This window comes from Cyprinus carpio, chromosome A8, assembly GCF_018340385.1.
Source record: "Cyprinus carpio isolate SPL01 chromosome A8, ASM1834038v1, whole genome shotgun sequence".
NCBI classification, from domain to species: Eukaryota; Metazoa; Chordata; class Actinopteri; order Cypriniformes; family Cyprinidae; genus Cyprinus; species Cyprinus carpio.
The window spans coordinates 8,879,190-8,897,413 of NC_056579.1; the positions used below are offsets into that span (position 1 = coordinate 8,879,190).

The 18,224-nt window shown below is 35.6% G+C and overlaps 1 protein-coding gene across 5 annotated transcripts in view; it reads right to left on the reverse strand.

Moving 5' to 3' along the window:
• Positions 1 to 18,224, reverse strand: part of prkcz (protein kinase C, zeta) — a 107,606-nt gene continuing 89,382 nt past the window's right edge. For all 5 annotated transcript variants that reach the window (XM_042761961.1, XM_042761960.1, XM_042761964.1 and 2 more), the window contains 2 exons: positions 11,313 to 11,428; positions 1 to 3,857 (listed from right to left, as the gene is read on the reverse strand). In XM_042761961.1, coding sequence (XP_042617895.1) covers positions 3,770 to 3,857; positions 11,313 to 11,428 — 204 coding nt within the window. In that variant the 3' untranslated portion in view covers positions 1 to 3,769. The remainder of the gene's footprint in view (positions 3,858 to 11,312; positions 11,429 to 18,224) is intronic.

The following is an 18,224-nucleotide window of genomic DNA, read 5'->3' on the forward strand; positions in this document are numbered from 1 at the left end:
TGAAGTCATTACAATGAACATTTACTGATTTACAGTTGTTATCTAAGATGCTTAAGACTTAACTTCGTAAAACCAAAGACATGTTCACATCTCTCTCTCCCATCCTCAGCCCACAGGAACTCTACTAGAGCTTTCATTTACAATAATTTATAAAACAAACACTTCAAATATAAAAGTATTCCCCTGTAGCACATTGATAAGAGCGTCATTTGCTTTGGACTCGACATAAGGGAAGAACCCGAGAAAAAGAAAAGAAAAGCAGAAAACAGCTTGCGACAGATTTTATATTTGGCAAGTTAATAAATAATGGAAATTTCTTGCTTTAAATGTTTTCAGGGACAGGAACTTGTATTTTATTGGAGTCTTGGGCTCTAAGTTTAAGAGTTGGGACACTGGATTTAGATATCTCTTATAATGATGCAGAAACAGATTTATTTCTTTTGTGTGTGTATTTGTGTGAGAGAGATCATTTTAAGGGTTAAATTATATACATTTGCAATTGTGCCAAACTCATTCCAGTTAAAATATAAACATGAATAAAACCCAAACAAAGGACAACAATAAATCTGATACTGTTTCATGTGGATTCTGTACATTAGGTCAAGCTGGTGGAAAATTAAGTCATGGTTGGGTGAAGATGATTTATTACTTTGTCCTTTGTAATATACCATAGTACCTGTTTTTGTAAAAAAAAAAAAAAAAAAAAAATCTACAGGAATAAAAAAAAAAATGAAGCAAATTTTGAGCTAAATAATTTCATGTAGGACCATATTTATGTTAAAAACCTGATAATTTGCATGAGCAATGGCCTTGCCAAACTATACTGGAATGCCACTTGTTGGCAGTTTGCATTCAACTAAAGTTCACATTACAAATAATCCATATATCATTCATAAATAGTAGAGTTCAACCAAATTGTGTGCCTGTTTTTGCACCAGATTTTCATTAGAGAGCTGAAAACATGGTGGGGAAATCTGGCTTTTCTCTCTGCCTCGTTATCGTTAGTTTGTCACGCTTGTTATCTCCCCGGCCATTCTTTGTTCTTAGCCTGTCTGCTAATCTCACTACTGTCTGACACAAAAGCAGCTAATTAATCCTGTTAACATGGCAGCAATTCTTCATACAGGTCTGATTTCATCAAAGCGTTCACGAGAGTGTCGTCTTCAAGCTCCAGGAAGAGAGGGGAATAATAATAAAAATAAAAAAAACCTGGGAGATTAAATGCTGTGGAAGATAGAAAACATATCTAGTTGCTTAATAACACAATACCTTATCACTGTGAGGGATTAATCAGTCAAGCTAGCCTGTGATTGGCTGTTTTTATTCTTTAAATGGAAATTTTGAAGTTAATTTTTAAGAGCTTTTTTGTGTGGCCTGGAATCTAAATAGACATAATGGTTTAGTTTAAAAGTGTGTAGGAGTGAACTGCTATGTTTGTAATAGCATACTAACAAGCTACTCTCACGATCTCTGCAGTATGTATACTGTGCACAGTATGCATTGGATACCCAGATGACCTACTACATTTGCCAAGACACACACAGTGCAGAATAACATATCCCATAATGCAATACACACAACTTGACCTTCCATTTCCATCTCTCTTTTTTTCTTGGCTCATTATTTTGCCTGACTGATTGATTTTAAAATACAAAATAGTCATTATTAGTTGCTTGTACGCAACATCACTACGTAACGTGACAGTGCAGCTTATTAATGTCTGAAAAGTGTTTCTCGTGGAATATTGACTATCATTTCACCTACTATTAATACAAATAGTAGATAGAATACAGTATATACTACTTCTATAGCACGCTAGAACTCCATTCCGAACACAGGCTGTCACTGACTGATAAAAGATTAGCATTCTGTACTGACTGTGTTTGATAATGCATGTTGCAATAGGTTGAGTAGTATTTGCAGTATTTGATTGCGACTGCAAAAACAGTTCTACCTTGTGTTTAGGTCATCTGAGATTCAGTCACATCACTGTTCTCTCACGCTCCACAACATCTCAACAGCACATTATTGACAGATCACATGAGTACAACAACAAACAAAAAAAAACCTCTTATCAGAGTGAGAAGCAGCCATTTGGGTAATATAGTGCGGCTGTAATGAACTCTACAGTAATATTAAACCCAGGCTCAATTGGGAGTGGGGGGGGCGGACTCCCCTGTTTCGATATTTATGCAACACTTAATTGTTTTTTGAATGTTTTATGACACTTTAAATGTGAAATGTCTAGTAAGTGGCACTAAAGCTGCATTCAGTTTTTATCAGAGATAGATGGACATGAATCTGGCAATGTTTTATTATGTTGGTTTTCTTTGCATGTTGTGGCAGTTCAGAAATGAAATTTCCAGTGAGGTTAATGCGCTATGGCTTTTGAAAAAAAACGTATGGATGCTAATCTTAACTGAAGTGTTAACAAATGCAAACATGAGTGATTTTAGCTTGCTTCTACAAATCATTAAGGTCTTTTATCCTAACTTGGGTTTTGCGGGATTCAAGCCCGAGTGCTTCACATCACAAGTGCAGTCCTGTACCGGGTGAGATACCGAGCAAGTTTACTATTTGGGGAAAACCATATATATGGGGCTGGTCATGCAACGCAAATATCAAAATGTATTACAAATCATGCTCTATCAAAGTGTTTTGAGGTCATAACAAGGAACTGCGCAAAAATAAGCATTTTTTAAATCAATAATCTGCTCCCTAATAATTTGTGTGAAAAGAAATAAACAATCTTAGTGCCATTAGTGTTCATTTCAGCTGGAAACTGCAGTAAAATGTAGATACATTTTTGGAGTTTTGCAAAAATATGGATAGAGAAATTTTTTTTTTTCCAATGAGCCGAGGCTGGTAATATTACTGCTTGTCAGATCTATTTGGGCTTTGTGATCATTCAGTGTCTAATCTTCATGTTTTGTTCTCAACATTTGTATTAGTGTGTTTGTGTTATATATATATAAAAAATAATAACACCTGCAGCCCACTTTCTCAGTGGATGGTGCATTGGAAAACCAACTCCAATCTAATGTGGAGTTCAGAGCAGTTTGGAGCATGGTGAATTTTGGATCTTTGAGGCACTTCTTCAAAAAACACATTTTATCTTCCATTTAAAACCAACATGGGTGGTTAAAAGCTTGTGGCTTGAAGCACAGCTACCCACTGTGGATGAAACCATCATGATCATGAATTAAAATGTGCCACTTTGCATCATAGAAGGCATCATAAATTCTTTGTTTGGCTACCTACACTATAATACAACCTTTTTTTACCTTTAAACATTATACATTCTTGTTTTGCTTGAGGACAAGCCTCATACAAGATTTAAGAGAATCAAAAAAAAAAAAAAAAATTCTAACAAAATAAAAGTGCACATTAAGTTAGAACTGTCATATTTAGCAAGGGCTGATGGGAAATGTAGTCTCTGATGGATGCAGGCACACATTGAAGAAACTAACTTGAGTCCCAGTTAACAGTGCACATGGACACATGGGTGTGAAAATTAAAGAGGATGCTGGGAAGCAGGAAGACAATCAGCTAAAATTGCGGGAATAGTTTCTCCAGTCGTTTCTTCTTCCAGTGTAACCCAAAAATAACTCAAGGAGGGTCCGAAACGTGAACTCTTAGTGTTGCTTTTTGTCTTAAACACAGTTTTAAAGAGAAGTTCTTCTCTGTGAACACATAGTCTGAGCTAAACTCAGCTGTAGTAGTCTTGTGGAGCCGCAGGCAGAGAAACATCAGCCGGATTGTTCTTCCCTCATACGGTTTCTTCATTGGAGAGCAGCAGAGGATTAATATACTCGAATCCCTCAAACTCAGACTGGTCTATTCTCTTTATCACATCCCTGAGGAGAGAAACCAACATTATTAATGGAAGAGCTACAATTCAACTGTACATGACATGTCTCGCAATGTGGCTTAAAGCAAAAATTAAGGGAAAAGTGAAGGTAGTTTGCAGTTTTATGAATTTATTTTCTGTTAGGTGCTAATAAGCATTGGTGGCAATAACACAAGAACAGCTAACAATACAAAGTTTCAAACTTGGTCAAGGAGAGTATATTGAATGTGTTCTCAATTTGACCTATTTCCAGTGTAATTAAATACAGCTGTAAACATTTCTTTTCATTTAGTACTTTGCCAGCTAGGGAAAACTGAGACATTTGTCTACAAAATTAAAAATGCACAATATGTGTTTTCTTGGGAAATATATGATAACATTTGAAAGTTTGGGGTCAGTCCCAGCTTCCAGAATTTAAAGTGACACTAAAGATATTTATAATGTTACAACATATTTCCGTTTCAAAATAGAATCAAAGAATCCTGAAAAAAAGGCATCACAATTTCCACAAAAATATTAATCAGCACGACTGTTTTCAACATTGATGATAAGAAATGTTTCTTGAGCATTAAATCAGTAAATTAGAATGATTTCTGAAAGATCATGTGGCAGTGAAGACTGAAGTAATGGCTAAAATGTATTAAAATAAAAAACAGTTATTTTAAACTGTAATAATATTTCACAATATTACTGTTTGATTAAATGCATGCAGCATTGGTGAATGAAAACATTAAACAAATCTTACTGTCTCCAAACTTTTGAACAATAAATGTTTGAAAAGATCTGGTGTGTTACTTCTTCAGGGAAGTGCTGAATTTTATTTTATTGTTTTTTTTCTGCAAGGGAATATGTAAACTTATGAGCACATCTGTAAATGCAGCGGGACAGAACAGAAACAACAACAACAACCTTTCCTCATCTGCGTCGAGGGGCTGGATAATCACAAAGGGGGCTCTAACAACAGCAGTGGGCAGACAGAATTTTACTAGAGTACAACTGAAATATTCAGTGGCGTCTTTCTTCTCTTGGCTATTTTTTTACACTGGCAGTGATCCTTTACATGTCTAAAGAGATAGTAATATTCTTGCTGAAATCAGACCTCTTGCTCTTCAGAACCTCAGGAATCTATTGATCTATTTTATCAGCCTGTTGAGGATACCGCACTGCTGTAATGCTCCGCCTTTTCAATGGCGTAATGCTGAACCGATTCAAAACTCGTTTATCACATACTGTCAAACACGGTCCGTGGAGGACAATTCTCCTCTATAACACGCTCTGTAAGAACTGATATTTCACCAGATCCGGGATCAGTGCCGAATTGTGTTTGTGCTGTGTCTGTTTGAATAAAGTCCCCAGAGGGCCACTTGACTGTATGTGGGTGTGTGTGGCGTCGAAATGCCCCCAGCAAGAGTGAAACCTAAAATAACCTGAATGACACCTCTATGCCGTAATATCAGGCTCAGGTTTCAAAGGGAGTGCAGGGGGGAAATGTGTGATGCCAAAGAGGAAGAAACACAGAAAGACGGACGTTCTGGGCACTGACCAAAATAAACAAGCCTCTTTACTGCACAAATGTTTCTTTAGAAAAGAAAGAAAGAAAGAAAGAAAGAAAGAAAGAAAGAAAGAAAGAAAGAAAGAAAGAAAGAAAGAAAGAAAGAAAGAAGGAAGGAAGGATTTTTTGGTTTTTTTTTTTTTTTTTTAAATTTTTTTTGTACTTAATTCTTCATAACGTGTGTAACTATAAAAATTTTTTTTTTCACAACCTGTTTAAAATCATACGATTATTGTGAGAAGTAATGCAAACATTTGGCTTGTGTAGATAAAACACTTATTAGGGGCAATTCATGGGTTTCAGTCACGTGACTTTTTTGTTGCAGCCGACCTTGCGTAGCGCCTTCTCGCTGATCGGAAACCATAATAACATTTCACCAACAACGAAAAACAATGGTATTTAAAAAAAAAAAAAATAGATCCTTTAGGATTAGATCCTCATTTACTGTCAAGTGAACTGCTGATTCCACTTAAGTCTAGTGAAAACTACCAAACAAATTTGATGTTTGCTGATACATCTATATCATACACAAACTCTCTCCGAGTACATACACTCGGGCCATTTTCAGTTAAATTTTCACCTGCTAGAGACTTGTCCATCAGCCCGGATCCATCTGCCACACCCGGCCTGGAGGCCTGTGTACTCACTTTCAGACTCTAGGCTGAATCAACCGGACCAGATGCAATACCGTAACTCACCGAAACTGCCTCATCCAAGCCGGACTCACCAGACTTAGCCCAGTTTCATTTCTATATCTGCTGTACTCTTCATTAATATTTCATTTAAAATTGATAACATTACCTTGACAAAACGTTTACTTTCATTTTAATTATATAGATTGTAATACATAAATAACATGACTTAACAAATGTATAAACATCACATTATTATGAAAGCAATTTTAAAGTCCATTAAAGAACTCGCTTGATCAAGCTAGCACGAGGAAAATTTATTTACAAAATTTATTTACAAAACCATGCAATTACAACAAAAAAACAAAACAGCAGTAATACAATATGTATATAAAATATTTAACATTTTTCAAAATTACCCATGCATTTACTTTAATGACTGAGGCATTTATATGTACACTTGGACAGTAACATTTAATAAATAAAGGTTAAAACATTAAAAATGTAAAAGGTGTTTTGAAAAACACATTGGTAAATGGCAAAGTGTTTGGGATTAAAAATGTTGTACTTAGTAAAATAATTTAAATAATTATTACCTAACTGTTACTATGAATAATTTTTAAAGGTAATCCGTGAATACTGTTATTGGAGTCATTGTCCACAAGGAGCATCGTTTCCACATCTTTTTTGCTTGGGAGCTTTCATTTCTTCACCTGTAAAGAGCAAATAATGCACAAGTATCTGTAACTAAAGGTCTAACTGAATGCACCAAACTGAATGAAATTATATTGTATTAAAGCACGTTGTTTGAAAGACTGTTTATTTATTGTTATTTACCCATTCAATTCTAGCACATTAAGTGGCTGAGTCCGGTGATGAAATTTAAATCTGTGATTGAAATTTAAAGTGTGTATCATCCTAATTAAAGAGATAGTTTACCCAAAAATGAAAATAAATTACTCCCTTTATGTGGTCTACACATAACAAACCCATTGGTTTTGATCACCAGCATTCTTCAAAGTATCTTCTTTTGAGTTCTGCGGAAAAACAAAAGTCAGGGGTTTAAGAAAAAATAAGGGGGAACTGATGTAATAATGTAAATGATGACAGAATTCTGGGTTAACTATACTTAAGTAAATTTGTAGAAACAGATTTCACTAGTCATCCCTGTGCAAAAAAAATATCAGTGAATGCCACAAAAAAATGCTTAAAAAATACACATTCAGTAGATCCATAGCTTCCTGCTGGTCAGTTTGTCTCTTTAGTTAAGATTCCCTCCAACTGTTACAGAAAACATTATATTATATAGTATAATCATGGTCAGTGAGGACATGTAGTTGAACTCACTTTCTCATGGACTCTAACTGTTCTTTGCTATTCCAGTCAGAGAAGAATAATAAAGAGGATGTCCTCTGCTCGGTGTTCACAGGTGTCTGAGGAACTTCTGCCATTTCTTCATGCAATGACACTTCTCTTGGTTACTACAAAACATAGGTTAAAAGACATTTGTGGTTACATTTAAGAGAAATATTCAGTTATTCCCGTATGTCTCTATATGCTAAGTGAAGAAGCAACTAAAGTAGCAACAAAACTGTGATTCTGAGTTTTGTTATGTGTTTTGGTTGGTGAGCACCTGTACACACATAAGTCTGTTTCCACAGCACCTGTAAAAAGAAGGACACAGCTACTGCAAAAGATCTCAGACATATTGATGCATGTAAATTTGACTGCAGTACATTGTCATCGTAAAAATCACTGCAACTAGCTTATATATTTATTAGTTAACTGAGATTTTTTGAAAAGAGTGTTCTTCTAGAATTATGATACTAATAGTACAAACAAATCCTATTCACTCCAACATTTTACATTCATAAAAAGAATGTGGAAGCTAAAACTACAAACCTTTCTCCTGTATGCGCTGGACCATCATCCTCCTCCTCTTCTTCATCTGTTTGTTTACGGATCGGAGTGTCGTTGATTCGTTGAAAAACATCTCGTTTATTTATTAGCTTTAGGTGGAGCATAACAAAACTCTTCTGGCAAGTCAGCTCTCACAGCTCTCGCACACGAATTTAATCTTTTGCAAGTTTCAATATGAACTTGCTAACTAAAATACTAAAATGTAAAAATGCATGCTTATGAGAAATATTGAATCAAAAGAATCCTATACATCCACATCTTTTGGTAAATAATCCATTTTGATTTGTTGTTATCACAGACCAGAGCACAGCACAGCACAGCAGATTCGGTCCTACAAATGGCGGCCGCACCGCTGTGTGACCTCACATGAAACCCATGAATTAAAAATGCACACTAGGAACATTTTGGAGATGGTAAGATTTATCGAAAAACAGTAATATTCTAAAATAGTACTACAATTTAAAGTATCCTTTTTATTTGAATATATTTTAAAATGTAATTTATTCCTTAGATGGCAAAGCTACATTTTCAGCAGCCATTGCTCCAGTCTGCAGTGTCACATGATCCTTTGGAAATTATTTATAGGTGCTGATTTGGTGTTTAAAAATTTTTTTGTATTATTATCAATGTTGAAAATATCTGTGCTTTTTTATATTTTTGCGGAATATTTTATCAGAAGTCTTTGAAGAAATTTACAGTTAAAAACAATAGCATTATTTTAAACAAATATTTTGTGACATTAAAAATGTTTTTGAAAGACCTTACTGACCTGAACGGTAGTGTACTTTGTGTAAATTTTGGTAGCTATATAATAATGCATTGGGAATCCAAGTTCCTTTATAAGCTGTTTGTGTCAGCATGTAAAAGGGAATCGTGTCTCTAGTCGCAATGGGTTTCAGTTCATCCTTTTTCTGCTTCGCTCTGAGACACATCCCACTCTGGACACACTTTTCTTTAATCCAAAAGACTAAATCTCTTACAAGGAAGGATTTCACCCCCCACCCTATTTTTTCGTCTGCCAGATCCATCAAACAAAAAAGGCTTCCATCACCCCTCCTCCTCTCCTCCACCGTGTGGGACGTCAGGCTTTTCCAGAGCTTGCTCTGCTTTTGAAGTGTCTGGCTGCTGCGTTCCTTTGAAGCCTGCTTGGAAAATCTCGTATTGAACTAAAAACCCGCCGTGGCTCTATAGATTACTGTCTGTCAGTTCATCTGACTGCAGCCCTCTTGCTTTCTGCTAATTATGAGTGACAGGTTTACCGACAAATTGACTTCAATCGACTTGTATTCCGCAATGATTGTATACTCAACAGTTCAGTGAAGTGCATCTTGGGCTTCTCATGGAGAGTTAAAATATCAAATCACTTCAAGATACTGGATGACTTCATTCAGAACTGAATGCCTGATTCGAATTGAGGTAGTAAACAGGATGAGATTGAGAATTGCATCAAATTTGAATTTGAATCTAAGGAAGGAAGAATTTAAATGAATTGAAATTCAGATGGATTAATGGAACGGATGGATAGATTAATGTATGGATGGATGCATGGATGGATGGATGGATGGAATGATAAAATGATGGATGGATAGATGGAATATAGAACAATGGATGGATGGATGGTTGGACAGATGCAATGACAGAATGATGGATGGATGAATGGATGGATAGATGGAACGACAAAATGATGGATGGATGGATGGATGGATGGATGGATGGATGGATGGAATGATGGGTTGGTTGGATTGTTGATGGAGTGTTGGTATGATGGGTGGATGGATGGATAAATGGAATGATAAAATGATGGATGGATGGATGGATGGGTGGATGGATGGAATGATAGAATGATGGGTGGATGGACATATAGATGGAATGATAGAATGATGGGTGGATGGATGGATAAATGGAATGATAAAATGATGGATGGATGGATGGATGGATGGATGGATGGATGGATGGATGGATGGAATGATAGAATGATGGGTGGATGGATGGATAGATAGATGGAATGATAGAATGATGGGTGGATGGATGGATGGATATTCCGACTGAACTTCCCATGTTGTGGGCAATTCAGCTCACACTCAAGAATTGAAAGGGATCTAATTCTTCAAACTTTTGCATAACCCTACTAAGCATTGTACATTTTGAATGCACAGCCCTCAGATTTCGGCGATAACAGGATGCATTTCAGTCATGGTACCAAATCACATTGTTAATCAAAGATGCCGCCCTCTTTCAGGGCTGCATTTTTGGAGCTCCATTTCATGTAAATTGAAATCAGGAATCCCTTTTAGAAGCTTAAGGACTGCCTGTCTCTATGGATTAAATCAGAATAACAAATTCAGCCAGATATAAAAGTCATTGTGAAGACTGGAGTCCCTCTCGAGAGAAATACACCTCTACAGACCAATGCATCTCAAAGCCCGGTGTGATTGTCCTCCATGCAGAATGACAGGAATGTCTGAAGAATCTCTTGAGAATAATGGGGTGAGACCTCAACAACTGACTCAAATGTACTTAGACATGCCATGAGTCAACCTACAATCCTCCACCATCGAATAAATGCACATTTTTTGCATTGAGTTGACTAGCCTTTCTCTTATTTTAGCACTTGTTTTAATCACAGCAGTATTCAAAAGGACCGAGTTTATGAATGAGCGACTGAAGAAAAGACTTGAAAGCATAAAAGCCCCCCTAGAAACTCACTTCATACTGATTAAAGCCAGTTTCCACATGAATCTCTGGTTTTTAATGCCTCTCGGCATCAGGTTTTTGCCGTTTAAGAGCTATTCTTTTGTCCTCTCTTTCAATGTGGCCCTTTTCTGTGCACCTCATACTGTAAAGCAATCAGAAACTCCAGAGGGGATGTTTCCATATGACATCACCACCTCTTGACGATAGCCTCCAGATGGGTAAACCATTTCACTTCATCTCGCTCTCACTTCTGAAGGGGAATCTTAGACATAAACTTCACCATCCTGACCAGCAGAATCAAGCTGAGTGGAAACCCCCGTTATTTAAAAGCTAAATCTTCTGCTGATGCAGTCATGTAACTTTGAAGTTGTTAAATTATTACATAATCGCTCTCAAGATGGATTCCTCAGAAGTGACGACTGACTTTAATTTTCATTTATACATTTGGAAGATGTTACGGTGTGTAAGGAGATGCCAGTTTGTTTTTTCATAATTTAAATCTGGATACATCTGACCAAACATGAGTCCAGTCGTATTAGCAGTTTTTAGCAACTGGACAGGTCATTGGAAAACAGGTGGAGTGATTCTTCTGTCAGAGATTTTTACTGATCATTTGTGGTAATGAAATGCCCTTCGGCCAAGCATAACATTTTTCAATACTTACTCGTCGTCTGGTGTTAGCTGCACGGGTTCGTTGGTGAACTGCGTGTCAAAGTTGTCTAAACCGTAGTCGTCTGTGATCTGAGGTTTGAACGGTGGCGTCACCTGCTTCTGTTCCAGCTAGAGGTGAAAAGTGAGAAAATGATTGATTAGAACACAATCCACTCCAACATTGCAATATCAAGACCTCAGATCAGAAAAGCCTATTTGATTAACTTCTATGTTCTTTTTAAGTCTTTTTTCCGAAACCTTGCTGGCTACACTGTCTACATTTCAGTGTTTTAAGCTGAGAACACACTACACGACTGTCTGGCTGATTATGAATGCAATTTGGTCTTGACGACTGATTGTGCTCAGTTGGACCAGGTCTGTTCCAGTTGGGCTCAATCACTGTTTGCAGTCGGTAGTAAAACTTGCATAGTGTGTGGTGTCTAAATAAAGATCCAGTCATTTTCACAAAGATTTTTTTTAAACATTTAATATTTGTGACATTTTGATATCATGATATTTTTTTCTTGATTACACATCTTGTTGTGATTTATTTCTTGTCTTTCATATATTTCATAAGTTAACATTGCAAGTTAAATGGTTTTAGACTATTTTTTCTGCAGTCGAAGAAAGTAAAATAGCCTAAATTACAGTATATCAGTGATTTCTCTCAATTTAAAGAGATCATCAAGAATTATTTTATTTCGATCTGCAGTCTAATAGAATTACCCTATAGGACTAGACCTATCTATAGGTTACAGGCTAATTCAAAATTTTCTTAACTTTTAACTTTTTCTTAAAATTTGTTTTGAAGAGTATTTAAATCAACTTCATATCATTTAAGGCTTTTCTTCATAACGAATATACAAACATAAGGAATAGCTATTTTTCAAAACAAAATCACAAATATGACACAAAATGAAATTACTTTATATATACAGTTTAATTATATATACTAGTTTTGTGTCAAATGGATGAGGAAATTACATTGCCTTGAATTTCTGTGCAGCTGCTTTTTCAGCTGTTAGAGTGCAGTGCTGACAGCGCCATTAAATAACATTGGGAGCATGAACACTTGCTAATAAAATGAAATTTAAATACACAATGGCATTTTGAAATTACTTGTTTTTCTGAATAAATGGAGCAGTAATGTTTTATTTCGTTCTAACTGGTATATTGGGAACAACAAAAAATAGCCAACTGTTTTTACTCAGAAGCTTTTCATTTTTAATCCCTGATTTTAGACATACATGAAATAACAAATAGCCTATATTATTGCTTGACTAAAAGTTTAAAAACAGCGCTAGAAATTTTATAATTAAGGAAATTAAGCATATCTGAAAAGAAATGTGTCTACTCAGACAATAATGCCAAAAAGAACAAAAAAAACAGCTTTAATGAAATTTTTATTTTATTTTATTAGAAACACCAACATAGCAGGAAAGCTAATGTTTTCTGTTATATTAAGCACAAACTAAGAAAAGTAAAACAAACCTGTAATGTTTCAATACTTCAATAAAAGCACTACTGTCCTCAGTGTTGTCTATGATGAGGCGGGAACGGCTGCGGAAGCACGGGTAGATAATATAATTGGATACTGCATTTTGTTTTCTTTTTCTTTTTCCACACAAATTGCACAAATAAATACTGCCAGCTATATGTTTATAAATATATGAAAAAAATACTGCCAGCCCTGTTTGTTTTGGTACAAGATCTTGCACAGTTCAGCTATCATGAGATTTGTTTTTGTTTTTTTGGTTCGGCAGAATTTGTCCAGTCTTGACTCACCAGTCATTTAGTGTGTCATGTAGTGGACTGACTCAGTTATTAGCTTTGTGCTCCTCTCTGTCTGCCAAAGACTAGAATCTGCTCCAGTCGATGGAAACGGTCTTTAAGTGTGTTGAGTTCAGTCAAAAAATGTTTCAGCTAGTCATGTAGTGCGTTCCCAGCTTTAGGGTGCTTTTACACTTGGTTCGATTGCTTGTTCTTGGTCTGAACTCAAGTTCAAATGACCCCCCCTCCCCTGCTGGATTGTATTCACGTGGTAGTCTTTGGTTCCATACAAACCATGGTACGTTTGCTTCATCAGAGTGGCAGCTGTTTCCCCCTGTCGCTAGGTAACTACTATATCCAGAAATCAATGGTGCTTGCTCACTTAATTTTTGTACTTCAGATTTTGAAAATGTAGATTAATTTCCAAAGGACCAACACAGAACAGCACGTGTCTATTTGTCATGACTTCAGAAGGTTCAAAAGAACACGGGAGTCAATCTTTCTGAGCAGAAATGAGATATAAATTCTCTCTAAATTCAGTCACGCTTTTTAGGTGGACTCAGGTACAGTTTGCAGGTGTGCACCCAGGTTCAGAAAACAGCATTCACATTATCCAAATGAAACAAACTGTAATGTCAGATGAACCTCTGAAAGTGCTATTGTGAAAGCCCCATTAGAAGCAAAGATTCTTTACTTGCTTTACTTAACTTTACTATGGTTCCATGAAGAACCTTAAACATCCATGGAACCTTTCCATTCCACAAAAATTTGAGAAATTCTCTTTAGATTTTTAAAATGTTCTTCATATTAAGAAAAAAACCTCAACCATTCACTGAAAGGTTCTTTGAAGAACCTAAAATGTTTCTTCCATAGCATCACTGTGAAAACACCCTTTTGGAACCTCTGTTTTTAAGAGAGAATAGGAATAGTGTTGCCAAAATTGTGAAAAGCTAGGGCAAAATATTTCCAGCTAGAGCAAGTACCTTTTAAGTTGGTGTTCTACCAAAACTAAAACCTCAGATGTGACTGATTTGGGCCACTCTATGTAGGCAGCAACACAAATAGCAGTCCATGTAGATGATTAAAATACAATTGATTCCAATAGATTCTACCCCAATGGACTCTAAGCATGACCATTTCCGAATGTTGCCTTGGTGGCCACTGCAACTTCCTGTGTGGCACAAAATTAATTGAGGAAGTTTCCTAGTGGAAATTTTATAGGTAGTAGTTCATAAGCAAAAAATATCTTGCAAACAAAAATACTGGGTAAATGAGCACATTTTAAATTAGAATGATGAGTTTTTATTGATACTTTTGGTATGGAATGAAATACAAGTAATACAATTTTTTGTCAACATTTCTTTTGACTCCATCTTGGAAGGAAGCATAATTTTGATAATATCTAGGTAGGAAGTTCATATGACATAAATTCCATAAATTACGGAAGTTCTAAGCGGCCATCCATTATAATTTTTTTCCTTTTTGTTTTCTCGGTATAACGACTTAATTTTCTCGTTATCTCGACATAACGAAAGTCGTTTTCTCGTTATAGCGACTTATTTTTCTCGTTATCTCGACATAACGAAAGTCGTTTTCTCGTTATAGCGACTTATTTTTTCCTCGTTATCTCGACATAACGAAAGTTTGTTTTTCTCGTTATAACGACATGAAAGTTTTACTGTTGCTATAGTAACGAACTCAACTTTGACAGGCAATCTGATGGACAGCCATGCAGGCGCTCTTACTGTAGCCTATATTTCAGCCAAATTTTGCTTCGCCTAGGTAATAATAACGTCTACAATACTGTATAAATAAAGGCTGATCAATCACTGTTGATTTTTTTCCAGAGACAGTACAACGAACGTTTTGTTTTTGTAATTAACATGTTTAAATGGCAACACCGCGCCATTAGAGCTGCTTGGATTAAACTCACTTTTAATTTTCCCTTTATATTAAATAAAATTATATATAATATGTAATTTGTAGTAGTCATTATGTGGCAGATATCATGTGTGTTACAAGCTTCTGTTTGAAAAATGCGTTCATGTGTACGTGTAGTGTATGTGTGTGTGTGTAGAAAAAAAACATTACAACATTACAGAACAAAACTGAATTAAATTAACCTATGGATTTTACATATACATCACATTTCTCATAAATATGGTTAACAATAAAGATTCGTAATAAGGAAAAGAAGCACATCAGCCTACATCGTTAAATCCCGTCCTACTGTAGGTAAACGGAAGCATCTCCGCTTATTAACTACCTAATCATTAAATTAAAATTAAATTTAAATTAATCATGAGCCTATAAAAGAAGCACAAATATAATATATATTGGTGCAAACAGAATACAGTGATGTCAACCTTGGTTTTTGATAAGCAGCAGTTATTGATGAAACAGAATGCGTTGGTGAAACTCATGCATCTAGCAGGAACTTAATACCACAAAATATTCATATTGATTCAAGCATTTAACATTTATGAATTAATTAAATGTCAGTAATAAACAAGACTGCACAAATTATAGCGATCACGAGGAAGGTCCACGTACAGTAAAGTGGGTAGTATACACAACACCCCATCAGTTTATATTCAGGTCTATAGTGCCACCTGCTGGCGCAGTTTTTGTACATTCTTAGAGAAAATTTAAGTCGTTATAACGAGAAAACGAACTTCGTTATGTCGAGATAACAAGAAAATTAAGTCGTTATAACGAGAAAACGAACTTCGTTATGTCGAGATAACGAGAAAATTAAGTCGTTATAACGAGAAAACGAATTTCGGTATGTCGAGATAACGAGAAAATTAAGTCGTTATAACGAGAAAACAAAAAGAAAAAAAAATTATAATGCATGGCCGCTTAGAACTTCTGTAATATCTAGGTAGGAAGTTCATATGACATAAATTCATATCTAGGTAGGTGGTTGATATGAGATTTATTGTAAAATTTTTTTTTCAAAATTTAAAAAAAAAAAAAGGCATTTTGACTTTCACTCAAGGTCACTAATAATATTCCATTACTTACTGCATTAAAAACACTCTGAAATGAACTGAAAGAGGGCGAATGGCCCTTGTGTGAGGGACACTTCCATTTGTGTGAGTTCTGAAGTACCTCAAAGTGTTTTTAAAAAAAGAGAATAAGACAATAAAGTAGAGAGGGACAGGAGAGAATTAATGGAGGGCAGAAAGAAGGAAGAAAGAGACTTGGTATTTATTGTATTATGGAGGTTTGATGTTAAGCACTTGTTAGAATGGACAGATTCTGTGGACGTCAACACTATGGGTCAGTTAAGGTTTGTTTTCACATATAGACTCTTTTTGCCTCTCTAATATTCTCTCTGTGTTTTGAGGACATGATCCTGCTGTGTTCCACTCCACGCCGATCTGCAAAAACTGGAACAGATGGCCTCTCATCTCTCCTTTCACTACTCACTCTCTCTATTTAGTCTAATTCATGAGTCCAGCTTAATGTCTCTTGTGTTGATCTGTCAAAAGGCAGTAAATAGACTTTTACATTTGTTAAAGAAAAGAGAGGTTATTGTGCAAAAATCGCCGATATGTGGTTGGCAAAAAGTTATGTTTTTTTTTTTTAATGCGTTGCTGTGCAGTTACTGGGCCGTTGCTAGGTGGATGCTTAAGTGTGGCCAAAGTCAAAAGAGCCTGCTAAGCCTCAATATCCCCTCTGTTCCCTTTTTTCCATATATATATATATATATATATGTCAAAAGAATATATATATATATATATATATATATATATATATATATAATACATATATATATATATATATATTGTATATACACTACTCTTAAAAAGTTTGGGGTTCGTGAGATTTTATTTATTTATTTTTTAAAAAATTAATACTTCTATTCAGCAAGGATGCATTAAACTGATCAAAATTGACAGTAAAGACATTTGCAATGTTACAAAAGATTTATATTTCAAATAAATTTCTGTTCTTTTGAACTTTCTTTTCATCAAAAATTCTGAAAAAAATGCTTTATGGTTTACAAAAATACTACAAGTACAAAAATATTAAGTAGCAGAAGTGTTTTCAAAATTTTTCGATAACAATAAGAAATGTTCAATTGAGAACCAAATCAGCTTATTAGAATTATTCCTGAAGGATCATGTGACCCTGAAGAATGGCATAACGGCTGCTGAATATTCATCTTTGCCATCACAGGAATAAATTACATTTCTAAATGTATTAAAACAAAACAGCTATTTTAATTCAAAATAATATTTAACAATATTACTGTTTTTACTGTACTTTTCATCAAATAACAGCAGCCTTGGTAAGCGTAAGAGAAAATCTTACCGACCCCAAACTTTTGAACGTTAATGTACATAATCCTACTCTTTCCCAAGAGCAAAACGCCCTGCCTTTGCATATGTGTGGATTGCAGAGTGATGGCAAAACAAAAGTGGAAAGAGACATAACAGAGAGGTAAAGACGGCATACAAGGGAAAAAAAGTTGTTAATTGGTGCCCAGCTGCCGTGTGTGTGTTTATTATTCCCGAGGCCATTGACTCCAGAGAGTCAGGCGTGACGCAGTTGGCTGCAACCTGCTTGGCGGAACATGCTAACGCTCGTCTCTGTAGCAGAAAACCAATTACACATGCACACCCATCCAGATGCACAGAGGCTCTTCACGCTGATACGTTGGAGTGGATTATTCCCACACAGCTCCTTCGCTAGTTCTCACTTCCCGCCATTCTCTCATTCTCTCTGTCGGGGTCCTGCATCATCCTCTCTGTGACAAAATGATCGTAAACTCACTGGTAATCCACTAGGATGACACGGTGCTGATTGCAGTGAGATGCTATGACTCCCTTTACACCTGGCATTAATGTGTTATTGGTGATTGCATCATAATCGGATAGCAACTGATCACAGTAAATGCACCCAGGATGCACTGTGATCTGATCTGTCCTGATTCTGGATCAAGTCAACAGACACCGATATTAAAGGGATACTCCATCCCAAAATGAAAATTTTGTCATTATTCACTTACCCCCATGTCGTTCCAAACCCGTAAAAGAGAATATGAGAATAATTTGTGTACACGAAGAAAACAAAAATAACGACTTTATTCAACAATTACTCTCCTCTGTGTCTCTCCAAATCAGCGTAGCACCATTTTGATAAA